General features: G+C 39.5%; 1 protein-coding gene across 1 annotated transcript in view; it reads left to right on the forward strand.

Annotated features, from left to right (window-relative positions):
- RCOR1 (REST corepressor 1) overlaps positions 1 to 22517 on the forward strand; it is a 121635-nt gene that overhangs the window by 71271 nt on the left and 27847 nt on the right. Inside the window, exon 3 of the mRNA XM_045777205.2 lies at positions 4650 to 4733. Coding sequence (XP_045633161.2) covers positions 4650 to 4733 — 84 coding nt within the window. The remainder of the gene's footprint in view (positions 1 to 4649; positions 4734 to 22517) is intronic.

Consider the following 22517-nt stretch of genomic DNA (forward strand, 5'->3'; position numbering starts at 1 on the left):
TGCAAGTTTTGTTGAGAACATGTCAGTTCTGTAGGGTATATATCTAAGAGTGTGATTATTGGGTCAGTCGTTTGTTAAATATCATATCTTTATAAAAACTGTAAAACTTTTCCTGGGTGACTTTATCATTTTATTTTGCATTTATATTAGCACCGAATGAGAGTTTCAGATACTCCTCATTCTTGCCAGTGCTTGGTATTGTCCTTTTTTTTTTCTTTTTCAGGAAGAGAGAGAGAGCGTGCTGGGGGGGGGGGCATGGGAGGTACAGAGAGAGAGAGAGAGAATCTTAAGCAGGCTCCATGCCCAGCATGGAGCCCAATATGGGGCTGGATCTCACGACCCTGAGATCGTGACCTGAGCCGAAATCAAGAATCAGATGCTTAACTGACTGAGCCACCCAGGTTGCCCCTTTTATTTTAGGCATTCTAGTAGTAATGTGTTGATTTCTCATTATGGCTTTAATTTGCATTTCCCTAATGGCTAATGATCTTGAGCATTTTTTCATGTGCTTACATGCCATATATATTTTTCTCTGGTGAAGTAGTTGTTCAAATCTTTTGCCCATTTTTTAAAAATTGGGTTATTTTCTCATTACATTTTTGAAGTTCTTGTATACATTCTACATTGTGGATACAAGTCCTTTGTCAGATATGTGACATGCAGATGTTTTCTCACAGTCTACAAGGGTCTCTTACAGTTTCTTTTGCAGAGTATAAGTTTCAAGATTTTGATTAAGCTCAGTTTACCATTTGAAAACTTTTTTAAAAAGATTTATTTTTTTTAGAGAGAGAGAGAGTTCTTGAGCGGGTGGTGGGAGCAGTGGGCAGGGGCAGAGGGAGAGGGACAAGCAGACTCCCTGCAATCTGGGCCTTGATCCCAGGACCCTGGGATCATGACCTGAGCTGAAGGCAGGTGATTACCCAGCTGAGCCACCCAGGTGCCCCATTTTTAAACTTTTATAGATCGTACTTAGGGTGTCATATCTAAGAACTTTTTTCCTAAGCCAAGTTCATGAAGATTTTCTCATTTAAAAAAAAAAATTACTGTTAGGTTTTACTTTTATCTATGAGATCCATTTTGATTAAAATTTTTATAAGGTGTGAGGTATAGGTCAAGGTTCACTTTTTTTCTTTTTTTCTTTTTTTTGCATTTGGAGATCCAATTGTGAAAATCCCCTTTGTTGAAACGGTATTGAATTGAATCCTTTCTCCATTGAATTGCTTTTGTACTCCATCACAAATCAGTTGACCATATTTATATGAGTCTCTTTCTTTCTTTCTTTTTTTTTTAAGATTTTATTTATTTATTTGACAGAGAGAGAGAGACAGCCAGCGAGAGAGGGAACACAAGCAGGGGGAGTGGGAGAGGAAGAAGCAGGCTCCCAGCGGTGGAGCCTGATGTGGGGCTCGATCCCAGAACGCCGGGATCACGCCCTGAGCCGAAGGTAGACGCTTAACGACTGAGCCACCCAGGCGCCCCTATATGAGTCTATTTCTGAACTGCCTCCTGTTCCATTGATCTGTGTATCTGTTTTTTGCCAATTCCACATTGTCTTAAATACTGTTCCTTTATACACTAAGACTTAACATAGAGTGGTATGCAACTTCCAACTTTGACCTGACTGTTCTAGCTTCCACTTTTACTCAATCTATCTGTCCTTTTGTATTATATCAATATGGACTCACAGCTTGTTATTTTATTGCTGTCATTTAAGTTTTTGCATATGTTGTTCTATATTTGGCCAGGGGGGAGACAGATCCAGATCCCATCATTCCTTGAACACTTTCTTACCTTCTGGCATAACAAGATATTCTAGGGTCTTCTTGTCCATTTCCTGTCCTAGTCCTGGAATCAACCATTTCTCTGAGGAGACCTTATAGGAGAATGGTATTTAGAATCAAGATCCAGTGGGGCGCCTGGGTGGCTCAGTCGTTAAGCATCTGCCTTCGGCTCAGGGCGTGATCCCAGGAGAGCCCCACATCAGGCTCCTTTGCTGGGAGCCTGCTTCTTCCTCTCCCACTCCCCCTGCTTGTGTTCCCTCTCTCGCTGGCTGTCTCTCTCTCTCTGTCAAATAAATAAATAAAATCTTAAAAAAAAAAAAAAAAAGATCCGGGAGCTAGATGCGCTCATTATTGCTGGATTGCAGCAAGATCCTCTTAGTGGACATTGAAATCTATGAGTTTGTACTGTTACCATCAAATCCTGTCCAGCACTACAGAATTCTTTCTAACCTCCCGCCTTTATTTGTAACTCTTTCACTCAGCATAATTACTTTGAGATTCATTTGTATGTTTAAACAGTTTTTTTAAAAAAAGGAAAAGTTGCTAGGAAAAATTATTCCATTGAGTGGTATACCATAATTTTAGGAAATTGCCAAACTTTCCCCCCAAAGCGATGGTCCCATTTTACATTCCAGCCAGCAGTGCACTAGAGTTCTAGTTCCTCCACATTATTGCCAAACCTTGATATTGTTTGTCTTCTTAATAGGTTTGTTTTGAAATCTAGAATGGCTTTAATTTACCTTTCTCTAGTGACTAATTAGCATAACTTTCTATTCCATATGCTCGTTATGCCTTCTTTGGAGGCATGTTTATTCAAATATTTTGCCCTTTTTTTTAAACAATATGATTATTTCTTAATGTTGAGTTTTGAGGGTTCTTTATAGATTCTCGTTACAAGGCTTTGTTAGATACATGATTTGTAATTTCCCAGTCTTTGGCTTGGCTTTTTGTTTCCTTAAAAGGGCCATTTGAAGAGCGGAAGTTCTTACTTTGGATCAAGTCCAATTTATGGATTTTTTTCTTTTATGGATTGTGCTTTTGGTGTTTTATCTAAGGTCTTTTTCAGCCTAAGTTCAAAAAGGTCTTTTTTTTTTTTTTAAGATTTATTTATTTATATTAGAGAGCACATGTATCTAAGCAGGGGTAGTGGTAGAGGAGAGCGAGAATCTCAGATCCCCCCTTGAGCGAGGAGCCCCACACAGGGCTTGATCTCACAACCCCAAGATGATGACCTGAGTGGAAATTAAGAGTTGGGCGCTTTACCAACTGAGCCACCCAGGTGCCCCAAAAAGGTTTTTTCATGTTTTCCTCTAGCAGTTTTATAACTTCTGGTTTTATATTTAGTTCTATCATCAGTTTTTGAGTTAATTTTTGTATATTTGTTTATGTAAGGTATGGACCCATGTTTAGTTTTTAAAATATGAGTATCCATTTAAATATGAGTATCCAATTTTTTTAAATATGAGTATCCAGCATCATTTGTTGAAAAGATTCTCTTTCTCCATTGAATTTTGCCTTTTTACCTTTGTGGATAATCAGTTGATCCTGTATGTGTGGTTCTGTTTTGGGACTCTGTTACGTTATTTCCCTGTATGCCAGTACAATGCTGTCTTGATTATTGAATCTTTCTAACTAGTTTGATTCAGGTGGATCTTCCAGTTTTGTTCCTTTTCAAAGTTGTTTTGGCTATTTAGGTACTTTGTGCTCCTGTATGATTTTTAGAATGTTTTTCAGTTCCTACCAAAAAACATGCTGGGATTTTAGACTGGGATTGCATGAAATTTGTAGAGCAATTTGGAAAGAATGTTATCTTAATAATACTGTGTTTTTTGATGTCAGCTCAACACCTGCCACTTGTAAACCTTTGGCCCACTATTTTGTATCATAGATTTTTAAGAATTTGAATGCATTTAAGAAGCTTGCTTTCAGGGGCGCTGGGGTGGCTCAGTTGTTAAGCGTCTGCCTTCGGCTCAGGTCATGATCCCAGCATTCTGGGATCGAGCCCCACATCAGGCTCCTCCGCTGGGAGCCTGCTTCTTCCTCTCCCACTCCCCCTGCTTGTGTTCCCTCTCTCGCTGCCTCTCTGTCAAATAAATAAATAAAATCTTAAAAAAAAAAAAGTTTGCTTTCAGGGGGCCTGGGTGGCTCAGTCAATTAAGCATCTGCCCTCAGCTCATGGCATGATCCCAAAGGTTCTGGGATCGAGCCCACGTCGGGCTCTCTGCCCAGCGGGGAGCCTGCTTCTCCCTCTCCCTCTGCTGCTCCTCCTGCTTGTGCTCTGTCTCTCTAATAAATAAATAAATAAAATCTTTTAAAAATAAGTTTGCTTTCAGATTAAGTATTTTTAATGGTTATTCTTGAATAAAGTTGTTAAAAGAATCTTTGGATTCCTGCTGTCAGGTCCCTAAAAAGTTATTCTGGAACAGAAGGGTAAGGGTATTCAAAGCACACATGAAGTATACATATTTTAAAAGGATCTTTAAGGCTTCCCTTTTGGATGTCCCATGTCTGAAAGCAGAGTGTCCTAGTATATAGTGCTTAAACCCCTGGGCACTGTAGCCATTCTGCCTGAGTTCAGTCCTGACTCGGCCTCCTTCTACTAAATGACCTGTTTCCTCACCTAACAAAGGAGAATAATAAACCTGTTTGTTGATAGTAAAGGGCTTAGAAGTAGATACATTTTGGCATACTCCAGGGCCACCCTCACCCTATGATGGTAAGTGTGCAGGTTCCATTGGGGCAGATTTCAGTAAAGGGTGGGTGATGTCACCATGTTCTAAGGATTAAAAGACCAGAATGGTGCTGTTAATCATTGCCTATTATGTCTGTTAAATTATAATAAGAATTTTCTTTTTTATTTCTCCCAAGCCAAACTAGCAAGACGCAGTCAAGAACGAGACAATCTTGGCATGCTGGTCTGGTCACCTAATCAGAATCTATCAGAAGCAAAACGTAAGTCTTAAAGGACTTTTATTTTCCCTTTATTTAATGCAAAGTTTTAAAGTCACTTTTGTAGCTAAAAGTCTCCATACACGTTATGTTTTTCTTACATTTCTAAAATAAATAATTCGAAGATTTTGAAAGTGTGTATTTCTTTACGGTGGTCTGTCATAACAACTTAAAGATTCTTAACCAGTGGTTTCATAATCTACTTTTTTTCAAAATGCTGTACAAGCTAATACTGGAGTAACTAGGAGGGAAAGCTTAGAGTGGAAAGAAAATTATACTGCAGTGTAAAGCCTCCCTCAGCTGGGAATTTACAGATTAAAAAATTTCTTCTTCTTTTTTAAAGATTTTCTTTATTTATTTGAGAGAAAGAGCATGAGAGGGGAGAGGGTCAGAGGGAGAAGCAGACTCCCCGCTGAGCTGGGAGCCCAATGCAGAGCTAGATCCCAGGACTCCAGGATCATGACCTGAGCCGAAGGCAGTCACTTAACGACTGAGCCACCCAGGCACCCCCAGATTTATAAATTTCTAATTGAAGGTTTACAAAGGGCAAAATGTATGTTATTAGAAACAGGCTTTATTTATACTGTCAGACTTCACCCGCTGGAAGGAGAACTGTTGAACTGATTCTTTGTTTTACGAGTTTAAAATTGTATTAGGGTGAATACTCTGAGCTACTTTGAATCTTATTTTTTGGGGGGGTAAGGGTCATATAGCTGTTAGTAATATTAATTGTATATTCAGAGTTTGCTTTTTCAGCTTTTCTGTCCCCTCTGCTCAAATGATACCAGCAAAATTAATTTTGTATCAGATATATTACCATAAGTTTGGCATTTTCAACATTTTAATTTTCTTCATAACTTAGAAAAGAAAAACTAAATCCCCCTTTGGAGAATTTTTCAGTGAGGTTCATGGATGGAATTTATGGGGATTTGTGAACTTAGAAATCACATGCAAAGTTTTTTTGGTGTATGTTTGTTTTTCTGGATTTTCGAAGGAGTCTTTGACAAAAATAGGTTTAGAATCAATGCTGTGAAATAAGAGTAGGGCTTGGAAAGCCACCAGTGGTAAATGTTATCAGGAAACTGTTCAATGGTGAGTAAAGGCTCAGATTTTTAGACTTTGGTCAGGATTTCCCAAAGTGTGTTTTCTAATATTAAAATAGGTGTTGACAGGTGTCCACTGCCAAATAAGTCTGAGAGAGGATACATATTAAATATTCTCCTCTTGTGTATTCAGTATCCACGTTAGCATATTTACAGTACAAAGAGCTCATATGCTAAAGAAACAAGTTTAATTTTGACCAGGAAGGATTCTTTTTTTGTACAATCCCTTCCATGGAACAGGGGAAATTCAGCTACTCTTAATAATGCTGAATTTAGCAGTAATAGAATAATCTCAGTCTAATTTGATTTTAAGAGTATCTTAATTTTGCCTCTATCAGGCTGCTGCCTAATGAGTTTATAATGAAGAACAGAATAGCAAAAGGAAGTGTATTGGCATTTCTGATGTCTTTACTGTGCTGGGAAAGACCTTTTAAGTATTTCCTGTGTGTTTATTTCCCCTTTGAGTACTTGCATTAACTTACAAAAGAAATCTATTCCTTTTTTGAACATGTTCTTTTTAAGAGAAAGCTGACAGAGTGCCTCCCTGTAATTTTTAAAGCTTTATTTTCCTGAACTCTGCTAAATAGGTCTGCTTTCTGACGAGTCTTTGAGATGTTCAGTTTTCAGATGGTTTGATTTTTGGGTCTCTCTCTTACACTCCTGGTATGTTCCAGTTGGTCACAGTGCCCATAGGAGATGATGGTACCCAGAACCGAATATCCAGAATCATGAGCATTTGTTGAATCTTTATGCCAGGCACTGCACTAAAATGCATTCGCTCTTCACAGTAACCCAAGAGGAAATTTTTGTCCCCATTTTACAGATGGCATTCCACAATTCAAAGAGGTTTGTGAAACTGACACTGATAATAAGTGGTGAAACCAGTAGCAGTGTCCAGGTTTGCTGATTTCACCCTGGCTCATGCTCTGAGTGCCTCTCTCTGGGAGAACTGATTAACTCTCAGTGTTCTGTATTTCTGCCCTGATCCTTCTGTTCCTGTGGTTCATGGTCTCATGGTCGATCAGTGCCCTTTGTGGTTTTATTACCTGTTGACATCTGTGGAGTCAGAACTTAATTTTGATATTCTTATTTTTCCTAGACCTAGAAGAAAAGAGTAGAATATGAAAAGTTAATTGATTATTAAACAATGGTATTGCCTAAAATAAATTGGCAGTTTTAATGTAAGCCTTTAAAACTTGAGACTTTTATTTATTTATTTATTTATTTATTTATTTATTTATTTATTTATTTATTTATTTTAAGATTTTACTTATTTATTTGACAGAGATAGAGACAGCCAGTGAGAGAGGGAACACAAGCAGGGGGAGTGGGAGAGGAAGAAGCAGGCTCATAGCGGAAGAGCCTGATGTGAGGCTCGATCCCATAACGCCAGGATCACGCCCTGAGCCGAAGGCAGATGCTTAACTGCTGTGCCACCCAGGCGCCCCAAAACTTGAGACTTTTAAAACCAATATGCAAGTAACATTTCTTATTTCTATATTGTTGAGAGTTGAGAAAATACAGGAAATTATAAAGAAGGAATGGCTCCCACATTATTCCATTACCCAGAGATAACTGTTGTAAACATTTTGGGATTTTCCCCAGTCCTCTTTTTTTTCCTCTTGTGTGCATATTTATATGAGATGATGTGGGTGTATATATGTCTGTGTATTGTTTTCCTGAATATTCACCTAAGCATTTCCCACATTGTTAAATAACCATGTTCATCATATGGATAGATCCATGTATTTATTAACCTTCTTCTATTGAAAATTTATGTTGTTTCTGGCTTGTTGGCTATTGTAAAAGAAAGCTATAGTGAAAAACTGAATTCTAGAGCTTTGTCCTCTTTTGTTTGTTGTTTTTGTTGTGTTTTTAGCCTTTTCTTAAGATAGAGCTCTAGGAATGGAATGTGAGTTATCAGGAACTTGCCTAACTGCTCAAGGGTGAGGATGTAAACATAATGTGGTATCCTGATGTGAGTTTGGGTCCTCTTAGTAGGCTTCCATTTGTGGAGCTTTGGGAGTCATACAGTTCTTGGCTAGTAGTCTACTCATAGTTAGGCCTTAAAATGTGATTGTAGTTTGAATGTGGATGGGGTACACAATTTTTTCCATTTGCATACCTGTCATTTCCCCCTCAACTCCCTTCCCCACGGTATATGGTCAAAAAAGAAGCCTTTTTTTCTTGCCGTTCTTCTTTATTTTCAAAGAGTGTGTAAGTCTTGGTTGTCCAGCATTGATACTGACTCTGCGTAGAAGTAGGACGTTTGGAGCATGTGTAGATTGCTGGCAGGTATCCCTCACGTAAGGGTGTCTGTAGGTCTGCTTTTTCTTGTGTTGGTTTCTTTCTTCTCAAGTAGCTGTTTAGAGCTCTCTGCCTCTTAGGGTTACTGCAAGTTCACAAAATTATTTTGTGGTTATTAAAATAAATGCTGTTGTAGAAATTTCACACAGTACAGAATGTATAATGTAGACAATTACCATCCTCTCATGGTCACTGTGTATAATATATGTATTTTTCCTTATATTTTTTAAAATTAACTTATTTGAGAGAGGAGAGAGCAAAGCGAAGGAGAGAGAACATGAGTGGGGGGAGGGGCAGAGTGAGAGGGAGAAGCAGGCTACCCACTGAGCAGGGAGCCTGATGCCATGGTGGGGGTTGGGGCTCCACCCCAGGATCCTGGGATCATGACCTGAGCTGAAGGCAGATGCTTAACTGACTGAGCGCCCCTCCTAATATTTTTATACATTTTAATATATAAATTTTTTATCCCTAAGTATGAGCTTTTCAGCAGTTTGTTCTTAATATATCTGGGACTCTGTTCTGCCTCAATACATTTACAATTACCTAGTTTTTAAATAACAAGTAATGGTGTCCCATAATTTAGTCTTTTTTTACAAAATTGAAGTATAGTTGACACACAATGTTATGTTATTTTCAGGTGTACCACATAGTGATTCAAGAAGTCTGTACATTATGCTGTGCTCACAGCAAGTGTAGCTCCCATCTGTCACCATACAAGCTATTACAGTACCACTGACTATATATATTCTTTATATATATGTCCCTTTTATTCCTGTGACTTATTCATTCCATACTGGATATTTGAAGTCTTTCAGTTCTTCTTTCTTTTTTAAAGTTACTTATTTTTTTTAAGTTTTTATTTTAATCACCCGGTGCTCATCATCACAAGTGCACTCCTTAATCTCCATCACCTATTTCACCCTGGTAACCATCAGTTTGTTCTCTATAGTTAAGAGTCTGTTTCTTGGGTTTTAAACTTTTAAAAAGCTGTAGGGGATGATAAATCCCTAGAAATAGAGTTCCTAGGCCAAGGGGCAAATACATTATTTCTTTTTTCTTTTCATTTTTAAAAATAGATTTAATTTCTAGAGCAGTTTTAGGTTCACAGCCAAATTGAGTGGAGAGTATAGAGATTTCCCATATACTTCTGCCCCCACACATGCACAGCTTCCCCCACTGTGGACATCCCCTACCAGAGTGGTGAAGTTATCAGTCAACCTATATATTGATGCATCATTGTTACGCAAGGTTCATAGTTTACATTAGGGTTCACTCTTGTGTTGCACATTCTGGAGGTTTTGACAAATGTATAGTGACACGTATTCACTATTATAATTTCATACTGAATAGTTTCCCTGCTCTAAAAATTCTCTGTGGTCTGCCTATGCGTCCCTCCCAACCCCGTAACTTTTGGCAACTACTGATCTTTTTACTGTCTCCATAATTTTGTCTTTTCCAGAACTATTATATAGCTGGAATGATATAGTATGTAGCCTTTTCAGATTGGCTTTTTTGACCTAATAATAATATACATTTGAGTTTCCTTCATGTCCTTTTCATGGCTTGATGGCTCATTTTCTTTTTGGTGCTGAACAGCATACCATCATCTGGATGGACTACAGTGTGTTTACCCATTCACCTACTGAAGGGTGTCTTGGTTGCTTCCAAATTTTGGCAATTATGAATAAAGCTGTTGTAAACATGTATATGTGGGTTTTAGTGCGGATGTAAGTTTTCAGCTCTTTTGGGTAAATACCAAGGAGCAGGATCGCTGGATTATATATAAAGAATACATTTAATTTTGTAAGGAATTGCAAGACTGCCTCTTTCCTCTCCTTTCCTCTCCTCCTCTCCTCCTCTCCTCCTCTCCTCCTCTCCTCCTCTCCTCCTCTCCTCCTCTCCTCCTCTCTCCTCTCTCCTCTCTCTTCTGTCCTCTCTCTCCTCTCCTAGAGAGACAGTGAGAGAGAGCACGAGCAATGGGGAGGAGCAGAGGGAGAGGGACCCTGGGATAATGACCTGAGTTGAAGGCAGATGATCAACTGACTGAGCCACTCAGGTGTCCCCCCTCCTTTTAAATTTCATTTATTTATTTGAGAAGAGAGCAAGACTGTCTTCTGAAGTGGCTGTGCCATTTTGCATTCCTACCAGCAATGAATGAGAGTTCCTGTTGCTCTGTGTCCTTGTAAGTATTTGGTGTTATCAGTATTTTGAATTTTGGCCACTCTAAATTTAAAGTGTATAATTTATTTTCTTTTAAACTAAAAAAATAGTACATATGCACAAGATAAAAATTCTGTACATCTCTCACATTAACCAGTATTATGTTAATATTCTGGATGTCCGTTAGTCCTTATACACTTATTTTTTTTAATGGTCATATAATATGGGTGTTTCATAGTTAAGCGTTTCTGAACAGTGTTGCTGTGAACATCATTAAAGTGGGGTTGCTGGGTCAAATGGTATGTACATTTTACACTGACAGATTTTTCCATGTGTCATCTGAAGAGTTAAAGGAGCGTGCCTCTTTTCCAAAATGTCCCCATCATTGGTTATATTAATTTTTTCTTCTCTCTCTTTTTTTTTTTTTTTTTTTTTTTTTAGGATTTATTTTTTTATTTGACAGAGAGCACAAGCAGGGGGAGCTGTAGGGAGAGGGAGAAGCAGGCTCCCTCTGAGCAGAGAGCCCGACGTGGGGCCGGATCCCAGGACCCTGGGATCATGATCCGAGCTGAAGGCAGATGCTTAACCAACTGAGACACCCAGGCGCCCCTTTCTTAAAATTTTTTTAATAATTATTTTTAATTATAGTAAAATATAGTGTAAAATTTACCATCTTAACCATTTCTTTAATTCCAAGTAAATTTTATTGTGAAATTATAACAAGCAAATGAAATATGTTGATTTATATTTCCATCTTAACCATTTTTAAGTGTATAGTGGTATTACATACATTCATATTGTTGTGCACCCAACCTCTAGAACTTTTTTTTAAAAGATTTTGTTTATTTATTTGTCAGAGAGAGAGAGGGAATGACCTCACAAGCAGGGGGAGCAGAAGGCAGAGGGAGAAGCAGGCTCTCTGCTGAGCAAGGAGCCCAATGCAGAACTTGATTCCAGGCCCCTGGGATCATGATCTGAGCCGAGAGCAGACCCTTAACCGACTGAGTCACCCAGGCGTCCCTCTACAGCTCTTTTCATCTTGCAAAACTGGAACTCCGTACTCATTAAAAACCCAAGTCTGGGGCGCCTGGGTGGCTCAGTCGTTAAGCATCTGCCTTCGGCTCAGGGCGTGATCCTGGTGTTCTGGGATCGAGCCCCACATCGGGCTCTTCCGCTGGGAGCCTGCTTCTTCCTCTCCCACTCGCCCTGCTTGTGTTCCCTCTCTCGCTGGCTGTCTCTCTCTCTCTGTCAAATAAATAAATAAAATCTTAAAAAAAAAAAAAACACAAAAAACCCAAGTCTATATTTTCCCCTCCCCCTGGCACCTGGCAGCCACCACTCTACTTTCTGACTCAAGGAATTTGACCACTTTGGGCACTTCATATAAGTGGAATTATACTATTTTGGTGACTGCCTTATTTCACTCAGCATAATGTCCTCAAGTTGAGTTGTCCTCATTGTAGCCTGTGTCACAGTTTCCTTCATTTTTATAACTGGATACTATTCCACTGTATGAATGGATCAACCACATTTGTCTCCGTTTATCTGTTGGTGGGCACTTGAGTTATTTCTACATTTTGGCTACTGTGAATGCTGCTGCTGTGAATACAGGTGTGCAAATACCTCTTTGAGGACCTGCTTTCATTTCTTTTGGATATATACACAGAAGTGGAATTGCTGGATTTGGTAATTCTGTTTTTTAATTTTTCTGAGGTATCGCCATTCTGTTCTCCAACAAAGCTGTTACCATTTACACTCCCACCAACAGTGCACGGGCTTTAGTATCTCCACATCCTCGTCAGAATTGTTATTTTCTGTTTGTTTGTTTGTTTGTTTTTTCATAGTATCTCAATGGGTGTGAGGTGGTGTCTCACTGTATGGGAATATTAATTGTTTTTTTAAACTTTGCTGAACTGATAGAAAAGGATTTCATTAATTATTACTAAGGTTGAGCATCTTCGCATTTTGACCTTTAAATTCTTCTCTAACTAGCAGTAAAATCTTACCTTATTTTTTAATTTGTATTTTAGAATTATATGTAGTTAAATTTATTAAACTTATTTGTGGCTTCTAGTATACGGTCATGCTGAAAAAGCCCCTCCCCCCACCTATTACAGACATAGATACCTACGTATCTTCTGCCCTCCCAGACTCCCTCCTCCTGCCTCATTACGCCATTGTTCTATTTGGAGTTATTTAATTCTTTTCCCCTTCACTTATGTGAAACTTGTATGTGTACTTAAGTCTATATCTGGACTCTTGATTTTGTTTCATTGATATATCTGTTTCCTGATTTGTACCATTTTTATTCTTTTCGGTGTTTCTGGCTCACGTATTTTTTTACGTGAAGTTTAGGCTCACAGTTTCACATTCTCTCCAAAAGTATCTTGTTTGGGGTTATATGAATTGAGCAGCTTTGTGTGCTTGGTACTGTAGCAGGAGTGAGGGATTCAGGAAGCTTATACTCTAACGGAGAAAGGAGGAAAAATGAACATGTAAACAAGTAATTTATATGTATTTCCTCTAGTCCAGTTCTTTCTTGGATGCAAAAAATTGAGGTCTAGAGAAATTAAGTGAAATGCTTAAGATCCTACAGCTAATTAGTAGCCAAGTTTGGGCTAGATCTCTGGTCTCCAGATGGCATTTATTACACACATCTGCCTTCATGTGCTGCTTCATTTAATAAACTATAATTACATTCTTAAAGCATTAGTGATGTTACATGAGTTGCTTTGGGCTGTATCTAAGTAAAACTTCAGTGAGAGATCCAACCTTTGGGGTATGCCTAAAAAATGGTCCTTGTAGAGACATCTTTCGTGTAGAAGAAATATAAATTCCAAGTAGCATAGATGAGAACAATATGATTTAAATAGTGTTATGGGGCACCTGGGTGGCACAGTCGTTAAGCGTCTGCCTTCGGCTCAGGGCGTGATCCCAGTGTTCTGGGATCGAGTCCCACATCAGGCTCCTCTGCTGGGAGCCTGCTTCTTCCTCTCCCACTCCCCCTGCTTGTGTTCCCTCTCTCGCTAGCTGTCTCTCTGTCAAATAAATAAATAAATAAAATCTTTAAAAATAAATAAATAAATAAATAGTGTTATGTTAAATAATTCTGGAAAATTGATGAAACAATTGCTTGAGGTTTAGGGGACAAAGGAGTGAATAAAAGTTGAAAAAGTAGTAGAATCTGGAGGTTGGACAGATGGTGAGAGAAACTGAAAAATGTTCACTAATTGAAGATGAGGACAGTTGAGTCTTATTTTAGCATCAGGCGTACTGTTAGTGTTCGGATGCTCCCCTTGGAACCTGGCAGAAAACGCTCCATTTTCCTCGGGAGAAACAAGGGAAGCGTTGGAGTCCGCTGACTACAGGGTAGAATGTTGAGGAATAGAAGAGTTGGCTGGTGGAACAAGGTGCACATGCGCACTGCAGACGGGAAAGACGCGTTTGCATTCGAACAGGCCTGAGGATGTGGGGAGAAGATGCAGTGCTTTGTTTTGGCGACCTGCCTGGCTATGATACGGGTTGTCCTTGGAGAGGTGAGAAGCAGTGAAACTGTACGTCAGGGCTCTTGACCGCCTTGTGGCTTAGGGAAGAGCTAGGGCCAGAGGCAGTGAGCGTTCATCCATTGCAGCTGAGAGAAGTTGACGCCCTAACTAGGCCATTGCTGTTAAAAGAGAGGTTTAATTGAAATTTAAGAGTCAGACTAGCAGTGTCAGGAGTGTTTGAACTTGCTCAAAGGAGAGAGATCATAGGAATGTGGGGTTAGGTAGGTGTCAGGTGGCCTTTAACAGGCCTTTATTATTATTATTTTAAAAAATATTTCTACTTTCTTTTCCAGGTAAAAAAGTAGGAGTGTTTGACATCTATTAGTTGATGGTTATTAAAACCCACCCATGATAAAATAGTTCTTGGTTTCTGGCTTTTTTTTTTTTTTTTTACCAAATTTTCATTATTGCTTTTTTAAATTTATTTTTATTTAAATTCCATTAAGTAACATATAATGTATTATTGGTTTCAGAGGTAGAGGTCAGTGATTCATCAGTCTTTTATAACACCCAGTGCTCATTACATCACGTGCCCCCCTTGATGTTCATCACCCAGTTACCCAATCCCTCCACCCCACTCCCCTAACAGGCCTTTAAATAAGCAGAATACTGTCATATCTGGGTGTACCTGCACTACTCCATCAGTTCTTCCACATATTTTTATCAATACATACAAGGCACCTGTGATATGACATTGTCTCCCTAGTCCCCACTGTGATGTATGTAGCTGCCCTTCTGCATGGATGCCCCCCTCAACTCCCATCCCACTTGGCCTGTACCCTGGATGCCTACCTTGCTTGCCCCAACCTGATGGCTTTAGGACAGCCTTCTCCCTGTGGGGCTGCTGCTGCTTTGAGTGCAGTACATGGTACTCTTTCCATTCCCCTCGTGTCCCTACCCTTACACACAGACCCACTGAAGGTCTGGACTGTGTAGAGAAGCAGCTGAATGTTAGTAAAACAAAATTGACACGTTAGTGCAAAAAATCTGAAAAAGTTTTTTTTTTTTAATTGGATAGTTTTGTCTTCTTCGAGATGTGTACAGTTAGACCAGAGCTTATTCCCAGTCTGGTTCTCTTTACTGCTTTAATGAAGAAAAAAAAATGTTTACCGATCAAGTGCGGTCAAATGTAATACAAAACTGTGGCCTGAGAGAGCTCTTAGAAGGCAGTTTCAAGAGAAAGGATAGGTTGGGAAAGAGGAGAATCTGAGGATGATTTTTGTTGTTTGACTCACCTGTAAGAGGTGAATTGGAGCCAGAGGGGAAGCCAGTGTACAGCCATGCCCACTGTGGATCGTTTCCTGAAGAAGCAAATTTCCTAGAGTCAGCTGCACTTGCCTTGGGTGTAGAAATTTGCAAGGTAACTTTGGCTGTTGGGAATCAGTGAAACAGATGGTCCTGTTCATTTATGCATCATGTACTTTATAGGTTATATATAATCAGTACTTCTGCAGTTATTTAAGTGTTTGATTACATTTTATTTTTATTGTGTAAAAATGAGAAATTGGTAACAGTGGTAAGCACAAATCTCAATGTTAAAATGGACGTAGATGGAAGTCATTAGCTATGGCAGAGACTGTCAAGCTGGATGATTTTTTTTTAAGCTGGATAATTATAAAGAAAAAAAATTAACACATACAATATGCTAGACATATAGAATTGACATGTGAAAAGGCAAAGTCAAATTAGAGATTTTAAAACAAGTTGTAGCCTTCTTGGAATGAAACCTTCCTTAGACCTGCAACATACACAAACATTTCTGTTAGGACATTTGACTTCAGAACACATATTCAAGATTATATTGTGTGCAAAAGTTTCATAGATCTATAGTAAATTTTTTAACATTCATATAAATACATAGTACATTTCAGGAATCTCTAAGACATTCCTGTGCCTTTCCGGTTCAGTATAAAATCAGAAGACCTCACAGTTGGCCGCAAGGCCCTACATAGTCTGACCCCACTTCTCCCTTCCTGAATCCACCAAAAACATGCTCCCTAGAGCCTTTTCTGTTCCTTTATCTGGAATACTGTTTTCCCAAATGTCTACATGGCTCCCTTAGTTCCTCCTGGTTATTGCTTATGTGTCAACATCAGAGTGGCTTCCCTTGACCACACTGAAATAGAGACCACTGCTGCCTTACTTTGCTTCATTGCCTTCATTCCATTTATCGTCACCCAACGTAGTATTTTTTACTTTGTCTCCCTCTACTAAAAACTGACGGGGAACTTGGTATGTTTGCTCAGCTCTCTGTCAGTCCTCTCAGCACGTGGTGGATACAATAAATACTTGTCCAGTGAGCGAGAAAATGATGGGGATGTGGACACTCCTGTGTATGGAGATTTGCACATATAGGCTTTTCAGCTCTCTTTGTTCTGCATCTTGGGTCATCTGGAATCCTCCAACATTTTCTTTTTTGCCGCTCACCTAATGGACCGTTCATTTACTCAGTAAATATTTGAGTGATACGTCTGTGCCAGGCGCTGGGGGAATATAAGAATGAACAGTCTGACAAGTCCCTGTCTAAGTGTAACCTACAGTCTAATGGGAACCTTCCCTGGTCGTTGACAGGAGGGAGATGTGGACTTAAAATTCTTAACCTGTTCTTTGGCTGGAATGTCTGCAGGGGTAAGGACAGGTTAAGCTAATACTGACCTTAGTTTTCAGCTTTTTATAAGTGAATGGCTTTCAGAGGGCTTGATAGTTGTGATTAAAATGATGTTTTTAGTGTGTGAAAGTCATTTTTATCATTTTTATCTTTATTTAAGTGTTTGAGAGTGAGGTCAGTGTTCAGAACGTACTAGAAAAGGCAGAGCTGGATCTATAGCCTATAGTTGAAGCCCTCCACTAAAAATCAACGGTTACCTTCCCCTTTCATCATGCCAGTGTGTCCTATCTTCATCCTCTTATACTTAAAGAATTTCATCTTGTTTTAATTTATTTACCTTTCTGTTCACAATGTACATTTGCTTCCGGTTTTTTATTTCTATGACTACTACTGGGAACTTCCTATGTCTTAGTTCTTGATATCCATCCGGAATGTAGATATTCAGCTATGAGAGATCAATGCCACATTATTTTCCAAAGTGGTCAAACTGGTTCATCCTGCTACCAATAAAATGCAAAATTTATGTGCTCTGTGTCCTCGCCAGTAATTGCTGCCGTTGAACTTACACATTTTAGGCAGTGACCGTAACACTGTTTCTCGTATCAAGGAATTCTATTTTTGTTAGGTGTGATAATGGTATTGTGGTTCTATTAAATATATGTCTACTTTTTTTTTGGTCCACATTCTTAAAAAGATGTGTATTGGTTATATATATGTAGGGATGAGATAACTGGGATTTACTTTAAAGTTCTTGAGCACAATGTAAAGCACATTTTGGGGTCCACTGGCCAGATTGGAATAGAGACCCAGATTATTGTTTAAATGTTGAATTTACTGTTCTGTGATTATGTTAGAGAACATACCTACTCTTAGAAGATACATGCTTAGTATTTAAGAGTACAGGGCATAATTATGATAGTCTCAAATGGTTCAGAAAAGAAATTGCATATATATATACACACAAGCTTGTTTTTATTATTAAAAATAGCCTAGAACTCCTTCACCTCATCACATGGGTATAGCCACTGTTAAAATTTTGCTTTCGTTTCTTTTCTGTACGCTTCTGTGCACTCTGAATTTAAGCACGAATGGGTCATACTGTATATAATAGTTTTTCAACTTTAATTTTCCTATAATTAAACATTAAACAGTTTTGATCCCTGAATATTCCATCATATAGCTTAATTTATTTAACCATGTCCCCATTCTTGAACATTTCTATTTTTTCAGTTTTTGCCTACTATAAATAACAAATGAGTAAGCAGGAATTTAGTGTCCTTTTCCAGTAGAAAAGAAAGTCTCTCTTGATTCTGCAGATCAGATTTCCCAGCTAAGTGCATTCATAGTTCTTTTTCTTTGACACTTAAGACAATCGGAGTTAATTATTTGTGTGATTTCTTTCTCCAGCCAGACTGAATTCTGTGAAAGCGGGCTGTTTTAATTGTGGCTGTATTAGCAGCACGGGGCACACAGTAGGCCTGAAATATTTGTTGATTCAGTGGAGCATGGTTAAATATAAAGTATAGTAATTATAAAATGTCACCTTTCTGCCACTTACTTCTTCAAAAGGTTGGGTTTCTTTGCTGGATGAAGGTACCTCCCTCCCCCCGCCAAGATTCAAACATTGAAAGTGGGTAGGACTTAGAGTGGGAAAACCTGCCCCCTCCCAACAAACATGTTGTTATCCCTCTTCCCCATTCTCACTGTATCACTATGCAGTTGACCTTCCATTTTCAGAGCTGGGGAAACGAGGGCCCACAGAAGGGAAGTGACCTTGCATCAAGTCTGTGGTGGGCAGAGCCTTGTGTTCCTGTGCCCTTCCTAGAACCCAACCTCCCTGTGTGTTTCCCTGGCTGTTTTAGTCTTGCTTAGGGATCTCTCTTTTCTGTATCCTTATACACAGTGGTTTGTACTAAGGGAAGGATCCTTGTATATGCAGGGTGGCAGAGGCAGGGTTAAAGGACAAATGTCCCTATCATTTGAAGTTTGTAGACGAATCTGTGAAGAGTCACTGGGATTTGCAGGCTTGTAAATCCCTCTGCCCACCTCCTCCTCTGCAGGATGGGAGCTTGAAGTCGGTAATTTATTTAACTTATTTATAAAGATTTTTTTAATTTATTTGAGTGAGAGAAACAGAGAGAGCACAAGCAGGGGGAGGGGCAGAGGGAGAGAGACAAGCAGACTGTGCTGAGTGTGGAGCCTGATGCTGGGCTGGGTCCTCAGACCCTGAGATCATGCCCCAAGCCGAAGTCAGACACTTAACTGACTGAGCTACCCAGGTGCCCCTGAAGTCGGTAATTTAAAAAAGAACTTCCATATAGTCACTGAAAGGAAAAAAATGTTTACATGATTGAAATTCACAAACCTCCTTTTATATAGTAGTAACATAAAAAGCACATTTCTTCCTGGTTCTGTGGTCCTGATAGTGTCTAATCTCTTTAATACCAAACTTAAAAATTTTGTTTGCTGAGGTGCTTTTTTTTTTTTTTTTAAAGATTTTATTTATTTATTAGGCAGAGATAGAGACAGCCAGCGAGAGAGGGAACACAAGCAGGGGGAGTGGGAGAGGAAGAAGCAGGCTCATAGCAGAAGAGCCTGATGTGGGGCTCGATCCCGTAACGCCGGGATCACGCCCTGAGCCGAAGGCAGACGCTTAACCGCTGTGCCACCCAGGCGCCCCAGAGGTGCTTTTTATCACATTAAAATGGGGAATGTTATCAAACTCATGTTTTTTACACATTAATATTATGCTCTAATTCTCTCATGGGGGCCTTGAAAGCAAATTGAACATCTTGAGTGTGGTCAGTTCTTTCCTTGATCTAGGTGTGTTCCTTTTCTGAAAAATCACCCAGCTGGGCCTTTATGTGTGTGCTTTTCTCTGTGCCCATCATACTTTATAAAACTATATATTCATGAAGTACACACACATCCACGCACATAAATATACATACATAAACTTACATACGTGTATACACATGTATATAAACAAAGGAGGGTGGAGCCCAAGAGTCAGTACTTCAAGGAAGTTTACCAGCTGGTTCTCATCAGTTAGGATTGGGAGCTTCTGGATTGGAGCACAGCTCTCCTGGGGTTCAAGGACTGGGTTTCTCTTGATAAATTCTGTGGTTGTAAAGTGCACCCTGCCCCATCTCTAATTGAATCTCACACATGTTTATGGAGGAATTCATTTTAGTAATAGTTAACTTTTGTGTATCTTGGCTGCTTCACTACTTTGTAAAGGATTCGAGCAGGATATCTTACCTCATTCTTGTCAAACAGGTGAGGAAATGGGTTTAGCTTGCAAGTTCCTGATAGAAAACCAAAGATGCAGGGCTCTTTCCACTGTTGCCTGCTATGAGTTTATGGGTGACTCTACAGTGTGTTCCCCTCCCTCCTTTTATTGTCAGGGAATGTGGCCTTTAGTTAAGGGGGATGCAGTCCTTGTTTGGAGCATAGTCCTTCCTTCAGCTCATACTGTTAAAGGAAAACGTGCCTGAGAGCAAATGAAATTATTTTGAGTACACAGCTACCTGCTTAGGGACTTAGTTGTCAGGTAGGCTGATTCTCAGTGTGAGAGATGCAGAAGGATAGTGTGTCACTATGCTGATTTATTCTTTACCATAGGCTTTGCGCATTTTTAAGGGAAAGTGGTTATTGTTTTAATTACAACTAAATGTCATTCTAGTGATGATCAGTTTTTAAAATACAGGAGATCCTACTTTTGCCTTTCTGGAAGGCTCACGAGTGTAGGAGGACTGGAGTAAAGGTGGATTATTGATCCATTTTCAAGAGAGCACGCACACAAGTCGGGGGGAGGTGCAGAGGGGGAGGGAGAATTTTTTTTTTAATATTTTATTTATTTGAGAGAGACAGAGGTAGTGACAGAGAGCATGAGCAGGGAGGAGAAGGAACAGGAGGCTCCCCACTGAGCAGGGAGCCTGATGGGGTTCAATCCCAGGACCCTGGATCGTGACCTGAGCTGAAGGCAGACACTCAACTGACTAAGCCACCCAGGCGCCCTGAAAAATTTTTTTTAAGATTTTATTTATTTATTTATTTATTTATTTATTTGACAGAGAGAGAGAGAGAGAGAGAGAGAGACAGCCAGCAAGAGAGGGAACACAAGCAGGGGGAGTGGGAGAGGAAGAAGCAGGCTCCTAGCGGAGGAGCTGGATGCGGGGCTCGATCCCAGAGCACTGGGATCACTCCCTGAGCCGAAGGCAGGCACTCAATGACTGAGCCACCCAGGCGCCTCTGAAAATTTTTTTTTAACATTGGTTATTAGTGCACGCATGTGCATATATACACGAGGAGTGGGAGAGCAGAGGGAGAGGGAGAATCTCAAGCAGACTCCCTGCTGAGTGTGGAGCCCGACGTGAAGCTGGATCTCATGACCGCAAGATTATGACCTAAGAAATCAAGAGTTGGACCCTCAAACCAGCTGAGCCACTCAGGCGCCTCCCTCCCAAAATTTTCAATTACTCATAAAATGTTAGCCCTGGAACCACTTTTAAGATCATGATAGTCAATCCACTCTTCTGCTGATGAGGAAAGGAGGAACAGACAGGTGGGGTAGAGCTTAGCCAGAGTCCTTACCAGTGGATACTGGATAGGAGGAGGAATACAGAATTGCTGATTAGGTAGGAATAGATGCCAGAAGCTGAATTTAAATACGTGTGGTTTGGGAGGGTGTTCGTACTTCTTATTTCCACCTGATCAGATTGTAAATGAGACTGGGTTGGATTTTGTAGTATTTACTGGAGTGCCTGCAGGGGTGCTTTTTCTATAAAGCAGGATTTTAACAAAACCACATTAAGAAACAGAATTTTCATTAAGTGCATTTTATTACTGACTAGGAAGGACTGGTTCATTATGTTGTATTCTCGTAGAGTCTCTGGCTTATCTTGTTTCTTGTGCCCACCACCCCCCCCCCAAGATATTCAGAGGGATCATTGAAATTTAACTGTAGTAATATCTGTGCCCACCAGGTGGCATAATTGCTTTACTTAAATTAAGCTCATTTCGAGTCTCAGTTACAGTGATAACTCATTTCTTATTTTAATAATAGAAGGAGATGCCACGATATTTATCATATTCATAAAAAAATTTTGGTATGCTCAGTTTGAGTTATGAGAGAGAAATTGGTGCCACGTTTCCTTTGTAGTACTAATGCTACTGCAAGTGTTAGGATAATATATTTTGTTTTTAAACTGTATTGAGGTTATAGCTTTGTCCTCAGCCCACCTTATGGTGTCAGCCTCTTGCTCTGAATAGAATATGCAAGATCACAAGGTGTCCTGAGTGTCTGCAGTGTCTAGAGGAGGGAGGAGTGGTGAGCTCAGGTTACCGTGGCAACTTTCATCTGCATTTTTCCTTTTTTTGCAGTTGAGTTTGAGACTCTCACTAATGGTACTGAGGACATTTAGTTCATCGGATGGGAACAAGAATATAGAAGCAAATGATGCCCACTGCAAGGCAGCCAATTCGCCTGTTACCCTTGCTTTCCATCACTTCCTTCATCAACCTCAGTTTTGTTTTCTTAACTCTATTCAAGCAACATAGACGACATTGGTTAAGCCTTGCTCAGTTCTCTGTGCCATGGAGACTGTTCTTATCTGAGTGCCCTTCTCCCTCTGTGTCCTTTACTCAAGAGATAGGATAGCGTGTAGTGGTTTAATATCATGGGTCCTGTGCTCAGACACTCTGCGTGTGTATATAAGTCCTATTTCTGCTGTTTACCAGCTGTGTCACTTGGCCAAATTACTTAACTTCTCTGAGCCTCAGTTTCTTTATTTATGAATGGGAGTGATAATAGAATTATTGGAGAGGATTAAAAAGATAATCCTTGTAAAGAGCTGAGAACAGTGGCTGGCACATAGTAAATTCTCAAATATTAGCTATTGTTATTACTTAATATAGCTGTTGAATCTTTAGGAAGCTTATCTTGATTTAACATCATTACCATCATTATTTACTGATTATTTTGGATTTCTGCGCTAGTCTACATCTATACTGTTATTTTATGTATTTCTGTTGTCTGTTACTTCCAGAAATTAGTTTTTCT

This window comes from Ursus americanus, chromosome 26, assembly GCF_024610735.1.
Source record: "Ursus americanus isolate L20-20 chromosome 26, mUrsAme1.1.p, whole genome shotgun sequence".
Taxonomy (NCBI): domain Eukaryota; kingdom Metazoa; phylum Chordata; class Mammalia; order Carnivora; family Ursidae; genus Ursus; species Ursus americanus.